We start from the raw sequence: 23,869 nt of genomic DNA, 5'->3' as shown, positions 1-23,869 counted from the left end.
CCTGAACGTTATTTAGGTGTGCATATGCTCCATCGTCGACCTCATCATCATTTTTCATCAGGTGAGATGGAGGTCAAATGCACACTTACATTTGAATAAAAAAAGATATTATAAATCGATTAGAGAGGATTGTAGATCTGGTTTCGCTGATCCCAGATTATATAATAACTCTATTTCGCTAAAAATGTCAACAATTCTGTGAAAGCTCGCGAACTCTCCGAGACTCACGTCCTTCATTGAGATGAATATAGGTCGATATTTCAGCCATAACCCGCGTTTGAGAGTTAGTCTGTCTTAAAAAAAAAAGCATTTGCCATAAACGAAGCCCCGCAACAATGTGAATTTTAATTTATTTGTGGTGAGAGTACCAACTCAACATATATCGACCTTTATGAAGGTGAACTTTTGATCGAAAGGTGTCATGTACCGATGTTTCCGAGGACGGTTACCGGACAACCACGTTGCGTCACACGTCGCAGTCCATACGTGTAAATAAATAAAAAGTGTTATTATATTATTATGTATGTTAGTCTATAATATATTTATTTATGGGTCATTGTGACCTGATCTAAAATAAATGAAGAAATAAATTATCACCACTCCTTTCTCTTAAGTTGGTGAACGTTACGAACCATACAGTTGCTTTATCTAATGTATATAATCAGGATGAATCAGGATTTTTAGTAGAAGTAGAGCTGGTTGTAAAAGAGTTCGTCCAGGGAAGTACTGCCACCTTACCTATTTCTGTCGCCAAACAGTGATGTGAACATTACTGTGTTCCCGTTTCGAAGGGTGCTGGTGAAATTACAGACACATGGGAATATCAAGTGACAGGGCGAACAAGTCGTGCACCTGATGGTAAGCAACATGCCTATCCATAACAGTTGCAGTGCCACTCAGAGCTCTAAGTTGCAAAGATCTGAAGGGCACTGCCATTTCGCCCATCACCCTGAGACATAAGTTTATAAGTCCCTTGTGCCTGTAATTTCACCAGCACCCTTATACCCTTCAAACCAGAATACAGTAATGTTGACATTACTACTTTGTGGCAGAAATAGGCAAGATATAAAAGGTAACAAATAATTAACAAACTCAAAACGTATTTAAACTAAAAATTTATTTGTGTAAAAACTAACTACTAAACCCGCAATCTCATTCAAACATAAGAAAGGAGAACGCGATAAATTCTTTTTGTAACAATGTTTTTAATTTATTTTACTTACCATTAAGTTAATTTAACTTATCAAAGGTACAGTTGGTTGAAAATATTGGAAGAACTAATAATGTATGTATAGTTAGGCACTATAGGAGCCATTATATTGGAAGACATTTCTATGATGATGATGATGAGTCTTCTATGGTCAGTGTCCACTTTAATTATCATGCACCCTGGCACCACGTTGAGTCAATGCGGTTTGAGGATTTCAATTGCTTCCACTACCAAATAGAGAGATACCCCCAGGAATCTCTAAACAAATGCGATAGGCCTCAAACCACGAAACTTATTTTCTAAAAATAATAAAACATACCATCTTTTTTCCATTCTTGGCTTTAGTTAGCGTAGCGACAGACTTGACGGTTAAAAAATAAAAAGCCGGGAAAATGCGAATTCTAAATTTAAACACAGTAACATTCCTGCGAGAGTCGATCGTAAAAAGCGCAGTAAAGTGGCGGCACCTTTTGTGAACTCCGCACGCTGCGCACGCGGCCTGCGCTGAATCAATATTTTAAACGCAAAGGCAAATGGAAGTAACATAAAATTTAAACAAAATGGGGGACTATTGCCAAGGTCAGACCAACATAATAAAATGTTTGTTGAACTACCAAACTACAATTCGGAGTGAGAGAAGAAAGTTTCTTAAGTGGTGATCATGAGACGGAAGTGGATGTACCTAGCCAGTGCAGCAAGACGATCGTCCGTTACATACTACTCACGTATATACTATTTTATATTTTTTCTAAATTTTGAAAATTTTGTTTAGGAAACCTTTTGTAACTTTAAATTTTTATTGAATTGATATTCATTTTTTTTTTGTGAAATTACTCCAATAGTTCGTTATAATTATTAATACAAAGATCGAACACTCAAAAAAAAATTCCTCCGATCCGGCCGGATTCGAACCGACGTCTTCTAGCTTACCGTGTCAGACGCTATACCAATTAAACACTTTTGTAATTTATTAATCGACTTCAAAAAAGGAGGAGGTTCTCAATTCGACTGTATGTTACGCGATAATTTTAGCATTTGTGATTTTGATGGTCTTTTTTTTTGTTGGAAAGAAGGTAGGGACATCAGTACTGGTCCCATTTAAATTTCAAGAAATATTCCACCGCTAATGGTGGCAACCTAGGAGATGAATCAATTTTCAGGTTGGTTTTTTATTTTAATTAAAAATATAGATGGAAATCAAATGCGCACTGCATTTGATTTCCATCTCACCTGATGGAAAGTGACGATGAGGTCGACAATGCAGCGTGCACACGTAAATAATGCAATCTCATCTTGAAAAGGCCCAAGTTGTACCGTTCAGGGAATTAATCTGCAGGCAAGGAATTCCATTCCATAGCCGTACGCCAAATAAATGTGGAAGCGAAATGGTTCGTGCGAATTCTTGAAATATCCATAAGACCGGAAATGCAGTATTTACAGCGCCGGAATTCGAACAGGCTTCGTTGTAAATTGTACAGTAGGTAAATTGTGAGTGGACAATGTTTGACATAAATATTAGAGGTTAAGTTATGGAGTGTTTTATAAGATCCACAAATTGTACTTTGACATGCTATATGTTGCGTAATGTGACTTGGTGAATAATTATTATTATTATATTATTATAGGTTCTGCCGGCAATCGAACCAGGACCCCGATTCACAACTCTTCGATATCTTAACCGAATCGTTCGATTGGATATCGTTTTCGAATCGAAGGGCGCTTTCTGAGCTATTCAGAACATTTCGAAATAAATATCGTTATCCAACGGCGTTTACGGAGTTAGTCGGTGAAATAGATTATAAGAACAATGAAAATCCTTTTATATACATTTTTAAGACTTTAAAGGAGTAAAATATAGGAATGCATTAGTTTTTAGTAGCAGTTGAGTACTGCCACCTTATCTATTTCTGGCGCCAAGTAGTAGGTAATGTGTTCCGGTTTTGAAGGTGAGGATGCTGGTGTAATTACAGGCACATGGGACTTGTCAACTTATGTCTCAGGGTGACGGGTGATCTTTTCGATTTAAAGCTCTGAGTGGCACTTCAACTGTTATGGACAGGCGTGTAGCTTACCATCAGGCGCACGGCTTGTTCGTCCCGTCACTTAATATTATAAAAAAGTATTACATTAAAATAAATTAATAAAATTGAACAAAGACTTTTTTTTAAATAATAAGAGATTTTCATATTACATTCTTGCTTTGTAAACAATAGGACGTTCGGTAACTTTCATTCGATAACTGTATTCTGAATAACGTTTGTAGCCTTTACTGGTTGAGAAGTTCGAGTAATCCCACGGGTATGAAGTCATTTCAGTTCGTTTTCGATTACGATCGTTTGACGTTCGATTCGGATGTTGTGAATAAAAATGAAAATAACGTACGATATCAAATCGAATCGGTCGACAACTGAGTCATCGTAAGGTTCTGAATCGACGCCCTGGTACCTCCGATGTCCATGGTGCAAACGAGGTTGACAAAATTAAGCTTCCACCACTTACTTTTCGCTTTTCTATTTAGGTACCTCTATCAAAAGGGTGACCTGAAGGAAATTGCTGTTTAACAGTCTACTCTCCTATTTTTAATTTCTTTTAAGCTGGTCTTGCAATTAAAATGTGATGGAAATAATGATTTATTAAATTAAGTATGTATTATTTTAATAGCAGTAGAACTCATTGTGAAAGAGTTCGTCCAGGGAAATACTGCCCCCTCACCTTTTTCTGCCGCCAAGCAGTAATGTCAGCATTACTGTGTTCCGGTTTTTTGAAGGGTAAGGGTGTTGGTTAAAGTACAGGCACATGGGACTTGTCAACTTATAAAAAAAAGAATAAAAAAAATCTCGTGTGGTGTCCTTTCTAACATTTATAATTACAGAGCACTTCCACGAAGAGCTTCGCTCAATGTTCAAATGAAAACTGTGGAGCATTTACAGATGTGCGGAGCGGAGTCCATGTGCGAACCGATGGAGCACTTGGTTTTTTTGTAGTGATGCGCGTAACGTCTCCATTTGAGCGGTTACAGAAGCGCGGAGCAGAGGTGGTGCGCGAACGTAATGGTACTCACCTTTATGGACAGGCGTGTAACTTACCATCAGGCGCACGACTAAGACTTGTCCGTTCCGTAACTTGATATTATAAAAAAAAAGTAGGTTAAGTTATTATAGTTTTGTGAGTTAACAGCCTTTTATCTAACCGCATTTTAGTAGAATTTTGACAACACACGCCGCATTCAGCACAAAGTTTATGTATGCCGTCACATAATATCGTAATCCGTATTGTCATGGTTTGTAAAAATGATTTGCAATTCCGCATTATCTTAGACAATGATTATACTTGCAATATAATATTATTAAAACAAAAATAATGAAACAGACAATAATTTTTAAAGCAAGGAGTCAAACGACACAACTTTATTTAACACAAGTTTTGCGTGCAATTTTTCTTATAAGATAAGATAAATTTATTTTAATATGACTTAATCTAATACAATACAAGTAAAACAAATGTAAATAAGGTATTATAGTATGAAAATAATCATTAAGAATGGAACCTCAGTTATGCAATCTTCATAGTAAAGCTATACAGTTGCATTTTAGAACCTGTTTAGTTTAGTGTAGTAGTTTAGAAATGTAGGTATAATTGCGATGCCTAAACTAAGTAAATGTTTACTTGTATTTTAGGCATCTTTTCGGTCAAATTTCTTGATATTACAGTTTATAAAGAGATTTTTGATTATACTTTGATGGTAGACGTATTATTACGAGTATCGTGTTAAGAAACTTAATTAAATAGGAAAGACGGTAAACAAAATGGATTAAACTACTTTGCTAAGTATTTTTGCAAGTAGCAAATCAATTTACTTCCATTTTGTTTAAAATGGATTTCCGCAAAGCAATGAATGAATCTATTAATTAATTAATACGATCGCTTAGTTGATAAGGACATTTTCACATCAAACTTAGGTTCACGGCGTACCAAAGTAATTTATTATTAATTAAATTATTAATTAGGAATAATTATACTCCGTCCAACCATTTATTTAACTTTTGACATATGCCTCCTAAGTTCCGTAATTATTGACATACAACCTTAGCATAAAAATGCAATACTTCCTGGACTCTTTTATTTTTTAATTTTAGTGAAGCGACGTGCTCTTTAGCTCCAATATTTATCGAGCTAACAGATTATGTATCGAAGATAATTCATGTTGATAAATTTTGGTACCTGTGTAATGAATTATAATTAAATGAAAAGTTTTTTTTTATTTTATTTTTTTTTAAACTGACCTCAAAAGTTTGTTGAATTACATCTATTTGCCAAGTTTCATTGAAATCGATTAACGGAAAGTGGGTGAAATCCAATAAACCAAATTCATCCCTTAATTTGCCACCCTTAGCGGTGGAATATTTTATTAAAATTTTTATGGGGAAATTTGAATCTTCGAAATCGATTCACAAATATCGGAGTAACCGTGTAACATACATACAAAAAAATGGGGTCGAATTCGACTGTATTTCATATCTCAATTGAGAACTCCTCCTTTTTAAAGTCGGTTGAAAACGGTTTCGGCGTGCTTACAATAATTACCACAGACAACGGATTAAAAAAAATGAGTATGCACAGGTGAGCCGCTAGGTCTTTGTCATCTCATCACGTCGACGATTGGATTGAGCAATGTTACATGCATTATAATAGTACGGAATAATAATAACAATATGCCAGATAATCATACCAGGTCTCAGTATAGGAAATTCTATGAATACCAGAGCAACGAAATTCACTCCGGCGCACTACCAAAAAAGAGTACCTACCAGTACCAATTTTTTTTTTTTTTTAACTTTAAAAAAGTTCATTGAACAAATAGGATTATTTTTTATAAATTTTATGTTATATTTAAGGGTATAATTCAGTGATAAACTGAAATTAAGTATGGCTAATATTGTCACATGTAGTAGAACTACTAAACTAACAAAATATGCAACTTAAAATAAGTGCAGAAATAGTATTATTTATAAACTAAAAGTTTATATCATCATTAAAAAAAAAGACAGCCAACTAAACATATGCGTAAATTGCAGTAAAACAACCGTTGTGTATTCTAATTAGAATTTCTGATGTAAAGCTATTACTCACAATTAATTTTAGATGAAATCCCACAAGTAATAAAGTCAAATCAACAATCGTCATTGATTTAATTATTTCATATCACACATAATTGACCATTACTAGATTGCGGTTCACAAAATGTTACGAGACCTAATTTAGACCTAATTAATGTATTCAACTTAAGCAAAAGGTTAAATGAGTTAACTTTTAGAATGATATTGGTAACGTTGTATTGGTGTTCTTAGCTACTTTAAATTGAGCTGTAAAATGTTCACATTAAGTATATATTCTATCAATGATACTTTGTTTTTTTTTTCTTGCTACAACACTGTGCTAATTAGTAGAAAGCTAAACGTTGTTGACGTAAGAAATAAAACGAAAAGTTTCTAATCATAGGTTGCCTGAAACAATTAGCGAAACTATAAACCATAAACATTTTTTAAAATTTATCTACTTCCATGACAATTAGTGAGTTATATGTACCAAACGGTTCCTAAAGTCTAACCTCTTAGATCAGCAAAAAAATCCAACATATAAACATAAATAAATATCTCTGGAGTTACAGGATATTATCAGTTTTGACAATAAGAGAGAGACACTTTTAAACTCCAAACTGCCATATCTCGAAACTGACTAGATGTGCATTGGATCCTTTTTATTTAACTACGTCCAATTATAATTGCGAAAAAATACAGGCTTATTAAATTCAGGGATCGGAATAGGTAGAGTTTTTTTACCTGAACTTCGAGGAATATAGACAGGAAATGGAGACTGCCTTACGACAACATTTTTTAGGTCCTGGACCTGTTCGGGATTCGAGAAATCACTTAAGTACCTACATTAAAAATTGACGTAATTGGGGACAGGTAGGTACACTATATTTATCTTAACTTTGCGACACAGTGTGTCGGATCAGCAATATTGCGAACATTGGATTTTTTTTCACGATACCTCTCTAAAAAAAATCCTATCGAGAGTTGTCCTAATTGTCATGTCATATTTTGCTATAAATCTAGTATAAATCTAGTATAGTAAAAATAATAGTTTAGTAGGAAAAAAATAAAATGTTAATTTTTTGTATGGGACCATACCTTTAGTGACCCATCGTTACGAAGTTTTAGTCGATCCAGTTTTGGAATCACTACAGTAATTATCTGAAGAAATAACTAAACATCAGTATGTATTCGAAACAGAACTTTTAATTTCCTACTGTAACAAAATCCACACGAAAACCACCCAATTTAGTTTTATTTTCCTATATATAAAGCAAGAGACTTTAATGTACAACAGTTTTAGTTCAGAACCCTTAAAATTAATTATTGGTTATCAATGTTTTCAAAGTCCAATAAATAATTCGTGATTTTTAAAATTCCGAGATGAAAATATTGTGATTATCATTCCAGTATTTCAGAGTGCGGTATTATCCACTCTACGTGTGCTCCTTTTTTGAAGTTTAGGTAAATATACTCAATCTATTCCGACATTTCTATCTACTATTGTTTATATGTCGCACCCTTTTTTATTTTAAAGAAGACTGGCAAAGTGTGTTAAGCATGCAGAAGTTTTCTGATTATGACATGAAAATCGATTCAGAAAGTTAAAATGTATACCTAGAATGCCTAGAACACGAACACGAGTACAATGGAACCTACTAAATGTAAGCACAACATGCATATAATTTTCACGTAAATGTTCTTATGAAATAATTCTCTCTCACTCACTCACTCTTTTATGGGGAACTGTATACGTTCTTACAATAAGATTCCGGAGTTTAATATATTTAAGATTATCATTTCCTAAGTTTAAAAACTACATTAAAAATATTTTGATTGAAAAGTCATATTACAAAATTGAAGACTACGTGTTAGATAAAGATGTTTGGAAAGACGACACGGCTCCAGAATCCACACAAATTCCATTCAAAGTGTATATAGCATTTAAGTTTATTTGAAAAGAGCAATCCCTAGAGTTTCTTGCTCGTTCTTCTCAGGGAAGTCAGCGTAGTGAACGAGCAGTAGCTTAATGTAATGTAAATGTGACGTTTTCAAGTGTAAATTTATTTTACCTATGGAATAAATGATCTTTGATTTTGACTTTCCGTGACCGTCTCTGTGTAGCCTGAGCATTACTGTCAAATAAGTAATACCCGACTAAATTAAAAGACGCACAATGCGAATGAAGTTTCATGCTTGACATTGTAGTAATTGTTTCAGACGGATGTCAGAGGGAGGACGGTAGTAGACCTCCAGAATCAATTTTAGAAAAGTTAATTTTCCACTAGTAACTGTAGAGCTCCTTGAGAAAGAGTTCGTCGAGGGAAGTACTGCCACCTTACCTATTTCTGCCGCCAAGCAGTAATATCAGCATTACTGTGTACCGATTTTGGATAGGATTCGGATTAAGGATTATGGTACTGATTAAATTACATGCACATGGGACTCGTCACCTTTAACTACCTCCGCAGAGGTTCCCAGGTTCGATTCCCGGCCCGGGATAAATATTTGTATGCATTTGTTTCTCTCGTGAGTTTGGATGTGATTTGTGGTTGTCTATGTGTGTGTCCATGGCACCCGCGACACAGGGTTTCCCTAGTACGGGGCTATGTTGAGTGTGTGCGTTATTATTATTAAACTTATGTCTCAGGGTGACCGGCGTGTAGCAGTGCCCCTCAAATTTTTGCGTTTTAAAGCTCTGAGTGGAATTGCAATCGTTATGGACGGGCATGTAGCTTACCATCAGGTGCACGACTTGTTCGTCCCGCCACTTCATATTATTATTTTTTTTAAATCCCTGTCCGAAATCGAACCCAAGACTTCTTAACTGTAGGACCACCGATTTCGTCAAATAATAGAAAGTCATCAATGAAAAAGCTCCGTTTGAAACAAATCAATTAATGATTATTTATTAATTGATTATCTGCTTACTAAGATACCGGATCTCCTAGTTTAGAAGGCAGGGTAATCTTGTTATTGTATGATTTCGACTTTTAAAAATATTATAACAAATTTATGACTTGCGATTTATAAATAAAGTCAGGACGTGAGCATCGAGTAGGGTTCTGGAATACGGCCCTAACTTTTCTGCCGAGCGAAACCACAACTTTTCACCTCACTATAGCGAGGAAAGTGGTAGATGAAAGAATAACAGATGAACAAATCAGTTTTAATAAACAAAATTGGTTATCGTTGTCAATTTAATGTCAACAATAATAACAATAAAATATACTAATGGATTTATATTACATAAATAATGTGCTACAAGAACGTGTCGTTATGTTTTTTCATTGAAAGAGAAAGTTAGGTGCACTACAGTCCATCGTCAAATTCGAATTTCAAAAACTTTTTCCACACTAGAGTGGAAAAAACGCTGTTGTGCGCAGATTTCTAATGAGAAAGAAAGCCTTTCCGAGCTAGTGCGGTGAAAAATATACCACAACTTCTCTCCGGTGATATTTTGTTTTTACGACCTCCCCTCATTCCGTTCCTGTGCTTCTAACGCGACCTGGGCAACAAAAAGCAAGTACCTTACACCGATTGGCAAATTCTTTCATTACGATGGCAAGCATAATAGTGTTTGCCATCGACACAATAACAAGATGGCTATAAACTTTTAATCGAAGACTAGAAATGTACTCGACTTGAAGAATTCTTAAATTTTATAAAAAAAAATTGCGTCCTGCTGCTGCCTCCTTGTAATAATTAACGCAATCGACATTTTAGCGAAATTGAGTTATTAACTTATCTGGAAACAGTGAAACGAATTCTACAACTTCCTCTAATCGGTTTTTATGACTTATTTAGTTTCAGTTTTTATTGTTAAGTAAAATCATCGTAATTGACTTTTTTCACAGAAAAAAAAACTTTAGGCGCCAATATTTCGAAAGTAACCAAAATGCAAATGTGTTAGTCATTACAAGGACCATACTGCTATGAAAAAATGAAGGAATGCACGATGTAAAAGAAAAACTTTATTGCAAAATAAAGAAAAATAGGTACAGAAATGTACCTAGCTCCCATACTAGGAGCCCCTGTACTATGGGTAGCCAAGCTTGGTCTTACTTAGGATCTGTCTCTGTTTTTTTATGTCTAAACATAGTAAAGTCATTTTCACACGTTTTTTGCCGTTACCTAAGTCTATATTTCACAGTAGATTGCTATATGTACAACAAAAAGATCTTGCCTTATTTTAATTGTTGATTATTATAGGTACTGGTGATAACAAAGTAGCTTTAGCAATTAACTACATATGCCCGAATGAGGAAGTAATGGATTCCATGTATTTATAATAATGATCCATAATCAGTCATGTCCGATACTTACATATTTTGTTCCTGGGCTAAATTTTTTTCTTAAAGTTCTTTAGTGTACGCTAACCATTGAAAATATATTCTATAATATATGGTAAATATCCTTTAGTATCCTACGAGTACTGAATGCCAGGTACATTTAATGTGTGAAGCTTTTATAGTTGTCTTCCTGTCAGGGCTCAAAAGAAACTGGTCTAATAATATATCAACAGAGTCTCTCGCGCATGATCATTAGTCGATCCCGGTCCGCGGTGGGTGGTGGTCAAGCGGTGACAAAAATAAAATAAACATTTTTAAAATTTTCACGTGTGGTAGTGAAATGAAGTGGTTTGTTGTTGTGTTGGTGTGCCTCGTGGGATATGGAGAAGGTGGGGGTAAGTTTCCCCCATTTTTTATATTACTACATGTTATTACGTGAGATAAGAAGATATGGGACACAACTGGTCGGGATGACTAGATAACATTAGGATATTTCGTTTGTTCTTTTTTATAATTACGTAGAAGTTAATAATTGATAAGTCAAGTTTTTGTTTATTAGTCGACAAAAGCGTATCTGTAAAAGGATGAATTCTTTATGAAACAGTTTAATGTTAATTGATACCAAGGCGAATAACTTTTAGAGTGAGATTAGGGTGAAAAATGTAAGTTTAAAACCTGCGGATATCCACCCTAAGGCCAGGATTGGTTATAGTAATCCAAACTAATATTGTAAATGCGAAAGTAACTGTCAGTCTGTTACGTTTATACGCCTAAACTGCTGAACAAATTTTGGTATAGTGACAGATTGGATTTAAAAGAAGAACACAGGCTACTTTGTGTCACAAAAATAAATTTTAAGTAGAAATAGGGGATGAAAGTTTGTATAGAGAACAGTGACAATGGTGTCCTGAAGATGATTGCCTCTAGATTTAAATGTCCTATCCAGACGCATTGGAATTGTGTAATATTTTAATTTATTTATTTTAATTCCGTGCCTAGTCATTTAATTTGTAAAATTAAATTCTGTAATAATTTAAACTTATTTAATATAATTCTGTAATAATTAAATTTGTAACATTTCTTTCTATAATAATTTAATTGAATGAAATTTAATTGTTATGATTATTAATACTCAGAAAAAATTCCTTCGATCCGGCCGAATTCGAACCGACGACGTCTTCTAGCATACCAATAAAAAAAAAGAAAAAAAAGAAAAAAATATATAAAATGTAATTATTACCTACTAACATTATTTTTTAAGTGACATTGTAACTAACACTATAGATTCAACTGGCTTGAAATAAGTGAATTATTATTATTATAAAACTGTGCAAAATTAGTATAGGAAGTACGCTACTCGCAAACAAAGTCGCGGGCACCAGCTAGAATTTCAATAAAGTAAACTTGACACTTAAAGCCATTTAATACTATTGTATATGCCTACGCTTTAGTTCTGTTGATACCTAAATATTTGTTTGTGTGTGTTTCAGATATTGTCGGTATAAATGCCATTATTAACCGATTTCAAAAAGGAGGAGGTTGTCAATTCGATTGTATGTTTTTATTTGTATGTATATTATGTGAACTGATTTTGATAATTCTTTGTTTGTGTTGGAAAGAGGATACCTCAAACGTGGCCCTATCTAAATTTGAAGAAAATAATCCACTCACACGAATGATTTCTGAGGTTGGTTTTTCCGTTTAGTATTTTACTAGTTTCTCTTGCCATTGTCTTTGTATAATTTCACTAAGTAGTTTAACTGGTTACACACTAGCGTTTTCAAACCGGAAATCTAGGTCTCGTAAATTTCGAGAGTCTACGCTACTATTTTGGCATTTTCGAGACTCCAAACCGATGTTTTTAGTCTCGAGAATATGGATTCTTAACTTGACATAAGTCACTTAATTGAACAGTATTAAAAAAATCTACTAAAGCACTGTTGCTTGAGTAGTTTTTTTTTTAAAAGATTTTTAAATAATGACTGGTCATTTTTTATTATTTTTACGTGGATATGGCATCAATGTGTTTGTGGCGGTTTAAAAGTGGTCTGAAATTACATTAAACGCTGAAGAGTCGATACTACCGCAGCTCAAAATCAAATTTATGCCGTACTAATACGGTTCAGTTTGCTTGGGTCGGGCGGTAGAGACACTGGCTTTATTTCAGAATTTATTTGTTCACAAACACAAAAGCCATTTGAAAAATGTATATGTTATAGTATACGTGTTCTGTTTAGTTTAGTTGATATAAAAAAAAAAATCATTGGTATATGTAAAGTAAATTTTTTTCTAAGTAAAAGTTCTTGTAAAATTTCGAGGTAAGTTTATGTGTTTTTTCTGTCGTGAAAATGTTTAGGAATCGGGTTTTCACACCGTACAGTAATCAGTGTATATCGTCCATTTTCGTATATATTTATTCCAAAGTGATTGACTTTCATTGTTATGCGGAATCAACCAAAGCCATTTGAGGTCGTGTAGACACTTAAAACAAAATTGTTTCTTAAGGCGGCTACAGATATGCTAAATTTTTTGACGTATATATTAATCCACAGCCAAATGCGATCCTCCATGACCCATCTATAAAATATTGCATTTGGTAAATGAAAGGCGTAGATGCAATTGTAGATGCCATTTCCAATACCATTTTTTTTGAAAAGGCGAACTGCATATTTTCTTGTTTGGTACGTGGTTGTGTACTTGTACGCGGCTTTTTTTTTATGATACTAAGTGACGGAATGAACAAGTCGTGTAGTCCTGCACTTGCTGGTATGCGACGCGCTTGTCTATAACAGTTGCAGTGCCACTCAGAGCTTTAAATCGCAACAAGTCCCACGTCAAGTCACTAAAGTCACTTTATATCTAGTCCAGCGATACGCAGCAATCGCTACAAATCTCTTTTGTATATTTTTTATATAGTCTTTTTAAGTTTTGTTTTATATTCAAATTCTAAATTTAAATGCGATTGTTTTTGGAGCCTTTTCTTTACTTACTATTGTTTCTGTTTTTGGCTGTACGTGTTTGTAATAAATTAATAAACAGTAAGGACATTTACTTTGGTTTTGCTTACTACAGCTTGCGTGTCTTAGTAGCGGTCTAGTTGAGGGCCTGAAGCGAAGAGACGCGCAGAGCACGTGAGTTGCCCTTTAAGCTGGAAGCTATGTCCGGATATTGTCGCAGGACACTGCGACTGACCTCTCCGACACTAGCCCGGAAAGCTAGTAGAGGATAAGCTAGGTATCCTCCGGTCCCTCCAACCGCTTAGGTTATTGGGAACTGGAGAGACGTCGTTTTTCGGCGTCGAAGAGTGAGCGTGCCTTACAGTTCCGCCACCAATGAGGAGATTTGGTCTTGGACTCAGAGTCGACGGCTTAGCGGTGGTAACCGCTAGTTCTGCAATGCGCAACGGGAAGTGAGCGGCCTACAGGTCCGGTACCTATCTGGAAAATAGGAGGGTACTGTACGTGCACCCGGGGCGGTTCACTCGAGGCACTAGCCTCTCGAAAACCGAATGGTGGGTTAGAGGGTGGGTAAGGGGTGGGTTGTGGGATGGATTAGGGGGTGGGTTAGGGCGTAGGTTAGGGCGTAGGTTAGGGCGTAGGTTAGGGAGGTCAGGGGTGAGTTAGGGGTGGGTTAGTAGGTGGGTTAGGGGGTGAGTTAGATGGTGGATTAGGGGGTGGGTTAGGGGTGGGTTGGGGGTGGCTTAGGGGTGGGTTGGGGATAGATTAGGGGGTGGGTCAGCGAGTGGGTGGGTGAGTGGGTTTGAGTGGGTGGTTGAGTAGGTGGGTGTGCGGGTGAGGGGGTGGGTGAGTAGGTGGGTGAGCGGGTGTGTGGGTGGGTTGGGTTAGGAGGTGGGTCACTCACGCCCCCAACCGACCCCCAACCGACCCCCCAACCGATCCCCCAACCGACCCCCCAACCGACACCCTAACCGACCCCCTAACCCACCCCCTAACACACCCCTAACCCACCCCCTAAGTCACCCCTAACGCATATTCGTAATGACACTTTTATTCGGTACTTTTGGTTTTAATTGTTAGTTTCAATTGTTTCTTAGAACAACTAAAAAACTTAATTGCAATTAATTTAATTGCATATATTCAATTGAAATCAATTGCAATTAAATCAATGCGACGTGTCGCAATTGATTTCATTGCATTTTAATCTGATTGAATTTCTGATAGAAATTTAATTGATTAACGCCCAACACTGGTAGGGACACTATGAACAAAACTTATGCAGAAAGATATGGGACTGATCTTGTTCACTCCTTGATAGCACCCACCCGAACGCATTGATACACTCCACCACACCTACCTAGGTGAATTTTGTCAAAAGAATGCTGCCATCATTAAAACTGGGGTTATGTGCCACAAATACTTTTCCTTTATATAAAAAAAAACAGTAATAAGCAGGAAATGATGAGAACACAGTTCCTCATGCAATCTTCAGTTTACCCTGTTGTTTATAAATAGAATATCTCTCTACATTATTGCCAACATAACAATGCGGTTGGAGAATGTCTCTGTTAAGTAGCATTGCAGGTACATAAGTAATGTGACTGATTTGTAACAAAATAATTTTCTAAGCATTTTTCATTACGCCTATTACCTATCTTGTATCAAAATTTATTCTTGTAAAGGTACATTCGTCGGCAATAAAAGTGAAATTGAAATGTTTATTGGAAATTTCAAATTAAATTATTATGTAAATATTTTGCACAAATTTATTTGTAGCGTAGAGCTTCTTTTGAATAAGTTCGTCCTGGGAAGTACTGCCTTACCTACCTACCTACCTTACCCATTTCGCAGTAATGTGAGCATTACTGCGTTCCGGTTTTGAAGAATAAAGGTGCTGGCTGCGATCTAAAGCTTTGAATGGTATTGCAGCTGCTATGGGCAGGCGTGTCGCTTACCACCAGGCGCGCGATTTGTTCATCCCGTCACTTGTTATCATATAAAAATTCGAACTAGGGAATACCCGTAATATGAATACTACAGCAACTGAATTCACTCCGGTTCCCTTAACCCAGAATAAATTGAGAAAGTTTATTAATTTGGGATATTTCCCAAATATTTAATTTACTTTTTGTTTCCAAATTTTATTATTTTTTATTTTGATAATATACAGGCAAGGTACAATAAAAGCTTAAATATTAGAAAGTAAAACCAGGAATTTTTAATTATATTAATCAATTGGGTCTCCGTGGCAAGGCGCCCAAGATGCTGGCAGCGTTCTCCCTTTGTACGGCTATGCTAATGCGTTGGGCAAGGTTCTGGCTCTTGGGTTTCCCAGACAGTCTATTAATTTGTTGTATAAAATTTTGTACGATGACGAGCACTGGAACCCCACGGGCCAAGGGTTTCGACTCCAAAGGCTGTAAATAGGTAGTCGTAGCCGAAATCCTGGTGCTTATTACTTTTTATTCTTTCCACTAGCTCAGCTGCGGAACCAGCCCTTATTTACTCTTTTGTATTTGATTTAAAAGAAATCATTTAAATTCATCTCTATGTTAGTTGCGATAATAATGAATCGAAGTGACATGCTTGGTATGCTCTGAACGCGAACCATACACGATGTGCATGGAGCTGCAACTAATTTTAGGTAAAGGTGGAATTTTTAACTTGGTAAATGACTTCAAAGCTGATCTATGGCAAAACTAAGAAATAAGGTGCATGGTTTGGTGTAGCTATATCCACTATACTTAAAGCTTACCAATAAGCAACTAACTCAAAAAAAATGTCACCTTACGAATTATTCGTACTACAACGGGCAACGCGTATTGAAGTTTGCATTGTCATAATGATTCGATTCGTAGATGAAGGAGTTTTATACCGTACCATTACTAGTGACGAAAAATGGATTCTTTATGATAATCGCAAATGGCCTCTACCAACTGCTATTTTTCCCGTAATTTAGACTAATTAATAAAGAATAATTTATAAAGAAAATAATTTCGTTCAAAAAGTAAAAAAAAGGCGAAGATTACCTCCATGACCTTGTGGATTCTCATTCTCTACTATCGCAAAGGAATAATGACCTTTCAGCTAGATGGCAAAAATGTACAAATAGGGAGAATAATAAAAAAATAAAATAAAAAGAAAAGAAATCACGAAATGACAGCATAAAAAACAAAAATTACAATGTAAACACAAAAAAAAACAAAAATAAAAACACAAGTTATAAAAACAAAGACAGTAAATATAAAGGTACTTTTTGTGGTGCCATTTGCAGTAACAATATGATCACTTACTTAGCATTTGTTGTAAAGCGCAGTGCGTTCCCAGTACAGATTCTCACTCAAGACCTTTGGTCATAAATATTAATGAGGTCATGGAACATTATACGTTTTCATACTTACGACATAATATATTGAAAATAAAAATACTATTTACAAAAACGCAGACACTACATATAAAGGTACTTTTGTAGTGCCAGCTGCAGTAACAAAAAGCTTCCTAATTTAGTATTTGCTGGAAAGTGCGGTGCGTTCCCAGCACTGATTCTCAAGTCAGGACCTTCGATCATAAAATATTGACGAGGTCACGGAACATTCATACGCAATCATACTTACAACATAATAATTTGTGTGTTTTTTAGAAAAACTTAAACTTAATTAACATTAAAATTGAATTGACGATACGTGCTTATTACTGAAATACAGGGTAATATACTTTGTACAATTTTTATTTGCGCCAAAATTCTTACTAAGTACTTGATTATAAAAAATCCTTAATTGTGTTATTGTATTTGACCACCTTAATTAGACTAAGACTAAAAACTAAGGCATTTAACCAGTGCTTTCTACCAGTTGTGCTCTACGCAGCCGAGACGTAGACATTAACAACAGGCCTCATCCACAAATTCTAGGTCGCTCAGTGCAATGGGGCGTTTCCCTTGGGGTTTTTCTGATGGACTGAATCGCTAACGTAGTGACCGACATAGCTCACAAAATTAGTAAGCTAAAAGTAAATTAGTAGCTTAAGTGGGAGTAGGCCGGGCATGTCTGCAGGAGGGTTTATCGTCGATGGAGCAGACTTGTTCTGGAATGGCGACCACGTCAAGGAAAACGTAGTGTGGGACGCCCTGCGGCTTGACGGACGGACGACCTGAGCAAGGTGGCCGGCAGTGGCAGAGGTTTATGTCCAGCAGTGGATGTGTGTAAGGTGGTGATGATTAGACGATAAGTAGTATGATGAATTACACATTCACTGCCATTGATTAAGAAACACTTTTTCTAATAATAATGGGTCAGCAGCATGATTTTGATTGCCTCTCCCGATCGAAAACTGCGTCTCTTCAAAGATATAGTAGGAATCAGGTTCATCTTCTCGCTCGAAAACCCATCTGATTTCTAGATTACCCGATCGGTTCGATTCCAATTTGAATCAAAATCAGCATGCTGGACCTAACCACAAGACCCAGACCCATAGAACACATGTGACTACAGTTTCTATTTTTCGTAGAAGCCCGTCCGTTAGTACGTTGTACGACGTACCAATATAGATGACTGTTACATTTAAGTTGGTGAACTAAGAAGTATTTTTTCTCACAAAATAATTGTTCTATTGTTGCAGTAATTTCAATTAATCGTTGCGTGCGGATAACTCGATTTGTAATTCTTAGTAACTGTCGTTGAAACTGAGATATGAGGAATTATCTCCGGGTGGCAAATATAATAAAAACATTGTTTGTAACATGTTTTGCCTGGATGGTGACGATGTACGGTCAAACCAAAACTGGTTTTTGTTACACCATTGACAGCCTAGATTTCAGTTTTTCTTTTTGTACCTATTTCTTAAAAAAATCAATTGTTTTGGCCGTAAATGGGTTAATTCCAGTCAGCTTCGTGGCAACTTGTGGCGGTTGGGTTTCTGTGGCGTGTCGCTTCCAGCACAAATACAGAAAGCGGTCCTGCTCGATACGGCACGTATTGTATGCCGGTTCTTGAACTTGAGTTCCTGACGCCGTATTCCCTGAATGTGCTATTGCCAAGGAATACGGTTACCCCAGAGCAAAACCTAGTAAGTGCTTTAGACAAAATTTTACAGGAGAGCCAAAACTCACAAAACAAGGTTGTCCTTGAACAATTTTCCTTTTAATGTAAAAAAAGTAAAGTATTAGTAGGGTACCAATCAACGAATATATTGATACCACAAAAATTATCTCAACTTATACATATATTACATATTTTATAGCCCTTACTAACTTTGAATATTTATTACATAAGTAAAGTTACTTTTCAAAGTTGATTTGTCGGCAGCCTACGATACAGCAAACCTTAGACGGCTGTTGTGGAAGGTGGAAACCATGACCGGCGGTCATAAATTTGTCATGATACTCCGTGAACTTCTCCATAACCGTCGTATTTGGGTTCATCTCCTCCAGGACAAGAGTCGTTGGAGATGGAAGTCGTTGAAAAAATGGTCTGCCTCAGGGAAGCGTTCTGGCTCCGTTGTTATTTAACATATATACCAACGACCAACCAACCAGCCCAGATATGTATGTCTCGCTTCCTATACGCGGATGATCTCGCTTTAACTCCCCAAGCGGCGAATTTCGTGGAAATTGAGAATGGCCTCAGCGTTGCTCTTAATAACTTAAGCCACTACTTTAGAAGAATCTCGCTTAGGCCTAATCCATCTAAAATTGAGTCCTGCTTTTCATCTTCGCAATCGTCAGGCGGGTCGAAAGCTTAACATAGTGTGGCAAGGCGTTCCTGTAGCTCACAGTGATACCCCGAGGTATCTTGGCGTGTATTTGGACACGTCGCTTGCTTTGAAGAAAAATTGTGAAAGTATCAAGGCGATGGTACACTCACGCAATAATTTATTGCGGCATCTTACTACCACCAAGTGGGGAGCTTCGCCACAAATTAGTGGATACAGCCTTAAATGAGACCTGCTGGGTCATAACTGGCTGTCTTAAGCCGACCCCGGTAAGATTGCTGTACCCACCAGCTGGCATCCACTAGACATCCGCAGATATGTAGCGGCATCTTGCGAATTGCCATGGCCGATCTGGACGTCTTTGAATAGGCTTCGAACTCAGGTTGGTCGGAGCAAGGACAATTTGTTCAAGTGGGGATTTTCGAATGGTTCTAATTGTGCCGTGCGACTCAAACGATGGCCCACCTCATATTGTGCCCTGCGTGGCCTAACACCTGCACGCTTGAGGATTTAATGGCGGCTACTAGTGACGCGGTCAGCATGGCTGAATTCTGGGCCACAATAGTGTAATCTATGTCATCGATACGTTAAGAAGAAGATCACAAAAAATAATTGAAAATCGTGTTTTTTATATTAACTTAACACAAAAAATCGCAAGGAAAAAATATTATATAGGTACGTAGTGTAGTTTATATGGATAAATCAGTTTTTTTTTCAAATATGGTTGCACCCCTTAAGACAGCATCAACACACCAATTGCTTCGGACGCCCCTACCTACCCTACATTTGGACTTTTCAGCGCCCACTATTGGGGCAGTAGGGACCACTTTCGGAAACTATGTTTTAGGCCATGGAATAGGCTAGAGTCTAAAAATTGTCACCGAAATTAGCCAAAACTAACCGGAAAATTACCCAGAGAGGTTTAAAGATTCTACGAACGGAATTAGACGACATGTTTAGGAAAGTTATAAAATGTCACATTGTATGTTTACCTGCATAATTTATTTCATGTAGCTCATATTATTTTTATCACTTTCATGTGATAAAAGTACTTTTGATTTATTTATTTTCTAATCGGGCGTGAGTAGTTGAATTAACGGACTTTATTGATTAAATTATTTTATTAAGTTGCTAGAAAGAATGGCTCTAGGTATAAGGCGGTACTCGAATGGCGACCTTGGGGAGAAAAATTCCCCAGAGGGAGTCCGCAGATGCCTTGGAAGGATTACATAAAGAAAGTGGCGGGGTTGAATACAGTTGGCACAGAACCGAGAGAAGTGGTAGAAACTGAATGAGGCCTACACTGATCTGGTTGAGAAAGAAGAAGACGAACAAATTTTATTAAATGGGGGATCAAAAAGCTGGTGGCTGCCTTACGCATTAAAACAACATAACTTTCTTAAATCAACTCAAAAGTATGTTCTACTGCTGTGCACGGGTTTTCTATAAGGGGTTCCGGGTTAATAGTCTATAATTATTGATATCATATGATACTGCATCATTTCTATTTTTAAATCGAGACAATCAATGGCCAATTTCAATCAATTGGCGTCAATTCTTATTGACTTTCGTTTGCATATTTTTTTTCGATGGCGCCATTACAATTGGACTTTGTGCCGTATGCAAATCGATTGTAGGTATCTTTCGGAACATTCAATTTACATTGTGTAGCTAGTCTGATTTTTATTTTAAACCTTGATAAGGTAAGTAGTGAAAAGCCGTGGAGATTGAACACCTCCCTGAGAAACTCCTGCCGCAATGTCATGTCTAAGTATCTTATTATATTGTATATCTACATATATACTGGTGAATAAGGTGGAAAAGAAAAAGAAGTACACCAGCTGTAAACTTAGTGGCACCGTCCCGACTGGCCCTAACCGTCTATTGCGTCCAACGGTACCGACGACGTTGTTATTACGTGTCATGGCTTCATTACTCCATAAAATCCACACATATTATGGTGTATTTATGAGTACAAGGTGATCTCGTGCGCCAGGTCGAGATACTTCCGGCGTTTCTCGGTTTCGTTTTTCACGACACCCTCGTCATGCGGGATGGCAACGTCCACAAGAAATACCCTCGACTGCAATCGATCCAATATCATAATATCAGACTTATTCGCAAGAATAGTCCTGTCCGTGATAATGGATCGATCCCAATAGATGTTGGTGCGGTCATCTTCGAGTACTGGCCCCGGTGAATACTTGTAACGAAGTAAATATGGTAACCTCTGTTGCACGAGTCTGTACTCCAGAGCGAGCTCTTGGTGTAATATTTTGACTGCCTGGTTGTGTCTGTGAAGTACTCAGTGTTAGCAAGAGCGGAATAACCGGAAACAATATTACTAAGTGACTCTCCGGGACCGCCACATGCCCGACAAATGTCTACTGTCCTGTACCGTCCTTTAGGATATATTTCCGATAGTTCCGCGTCTTGATAACCTGATCCTGTATTGCATAGACAAATCTTTCTGTTTCCCCAAAGAGGTCCCCGAAACGCAGCCAATGTAGGGAGGCTTTAAGGAACATATAGGACTCGTAGAGTACTTTGAAGAACCTCCCATGGAGCTCCTTCTCTTTCCATACGGACTCGCGGTCAGAGGTGCTAAGCACCACCGGGTCTCGCAAATCCTCTTTGGCCAACGATAAGGGAGTTAGTCTTTTATCACATGTGATAACCTCCCCGCGAATTACGTCATCCGTCATCTTTAAAAAGTAGTTTCTGAGATTGCATATCTCGCGGTTGTGCATGGTTTTGACACTTAATAGGCCTCTACCTCCACACTTCCGCGGGACATACAATCTCATAACTCTCCCAAGGCCTAAAAGATTAATTTTGAATTTTTAAATTTTTATTATTATTATTTACTTTAGTCTTCTCGGCTTGTTAGCTGGTTTGAACCACATTTACGAATCTAAGTCAAGTATGTCAGTATGGCGTGTATCTACGAGTATGTTGTTATTATTATTATGAAAGAGGAGTTTTGGCCGAAGGGTGTTCCGGTGTACCGATATTCCCAACGCTGGTTACAGGACACCCAAGTTGCGTCACACGTCGCAGTCCGTACGTGTAAATAAGTAGTGTTTTATTTTATTATGTGTGTTAGTCTATAACGTATGGATTTAAGGGTTTTTGTAACCTGAAAATAAATAAAAAATGAAATAATAAAAATATGGTATGTACGTCAGCGGTTAAATATATTATATACTTTGAGTATATTATTTTATGGGTTTACATATATTATAAGTTGCGCATTTGACCTTCATCTTACCTGATGGAAAATGACGATGTGGTCAACCTATAATAGTTATTTTTGATACAAGTGCGGAAAGTTAGTCATTATTCACGAGTCTCGAGGCTTCTTCTTCTTTAAGACTCGAGACAAATGAAAATGACAAATCCGCACGTGTATCAAACGACGTTTTTTAATACATTTGCGAAAAGACTACATTGAAAGTAAAATAAAACAGTATTTAAAAAAAACTCATTTTATTTCTTTGTCTGATAAAAATTCAGAGTACAATGGCAACTGTTGCCAGTATTCAGCCACATTAAAATTACTACTTTAGTGGCGCGGCGCACAGCGGTCTCGCGTGATACTCATCTCCGGTCATTGTTAATACTCAATCAGCCATCTTTATGGAAAATATTTTGGTATTTTTAAACGTAACCCGTTGGTTTATAAAACACCTATGCAATTTAAACAAATAAGATGTATGTAAGTAAATATAAGTTTTAATGACGAGTGACTTACGTCACAAAGCACATAAATATTAAATAAATATACAACCTATTTAGTTCTATGTTTAAGATTTGAAACAACAGCAAATTTAAAAAAAAATGGAAAAGTAAAAAGCACTTGTGCGAAAAATCCAACTTTCGGCACGATTTGTAGTACGAAAAATACCACGTTTTGAGCTGTATTAAAAATAATATTACATCGCATCAACTATATCACAATCTATAGGTATTATCCTCCTGTGGAATGTGGGAAAATACTAACAAAGACAAGTAAAAATTATGATTGACGTGATTCCGTCTTTGTAAATGCAAATTGGCATCGTATTACGGAATGAGTGCTTTTAACCAACTTCAAAAAAAAACGTGGTTCTCTATTCGACTGTATTTCGTTTTATGTGTATGTTACGCGTTTACTTACGCATTTGTGAACCGATTTTGATGAATCTGTTTATTTGTTGGAAAGGGGTTGCTTCGGTAGTGATTCCGTTCAAATTTGAATTTGAACGTTTCGTACCCGACACAAGAGAGAAATGCCCAGCATAGAGCGCTCCACCATTCGTGCCACCTTAATTTTGTGCAGGTTTTGCTTAGTGAGCGTCCACGTTTCTGCACCGTAGTAGGTGAGGCACCTTGGTAGTTTCGACTTTAAGACGTCCTCTAGCTTATCAAAAGCAGCCCACGCCAAACCCGATACGCCTTTCGATCTCCTTAACTTGAGCGTCTTGGTCAAGGAATAAACGATGTCCAAGATAATACTTTACGGTGTCATTATTACCTACAGTTGTGTAAGGTACATTTATAGGACGATTGGTCATAATTTTCGTCTTGGACATTATCGAGGACAGCGAAGGAAACGGCGGTTTA

The 23,869-nt window shown here is 36.7% G+C and overlaps 1 protein-coding gene across 1 annotated transcript in view; it reads left to right on the top strand.

Moving 5' to 3' along the window:
• The first annotated feature begins 10,857 nt into the window (after positions 1–10,857).
• Positions 10,858–23,869, top strand: part of LOC113239760 — a 60,278-nt gene continuing 47,266 nt past the window's right edge. The window contains exon 1 of the mRNA XM_026476862.1: positions 10,858–10,993. Within this exon, the coding sequence (XP_026332647.1) occupies positions 10,939–10,993 (55 nt within the window). The 5' untranslated portion in view covers positions 10,858–10,938. The remainder of the gene's footprint in view (positions 10,994–23,869) is intronic.

Source organism: Hyposmocoma kahamanoa, unplaced genomic scaffold, assembly GCF_003589595.1.
Source record: "Hyposmocoma kahamanoa isolate Upper Pololo Valley unplaced genomic scaffold, ASM358959v1 116, whole genome shotgun sequence".
In the NCBI taxonomy this organism is placed as follows: Eukaryota; Metazoa; Arthropoda; class Insecta; order Lepidoptera; family Cosmopterigidae; genus Hyposmocoma; species Hyposmocoma kahamanoa.
Note: the sequence above shows the minus strand (reverse complement) of the source record. Positions and strands in the feature narration are given on the sequence as shown.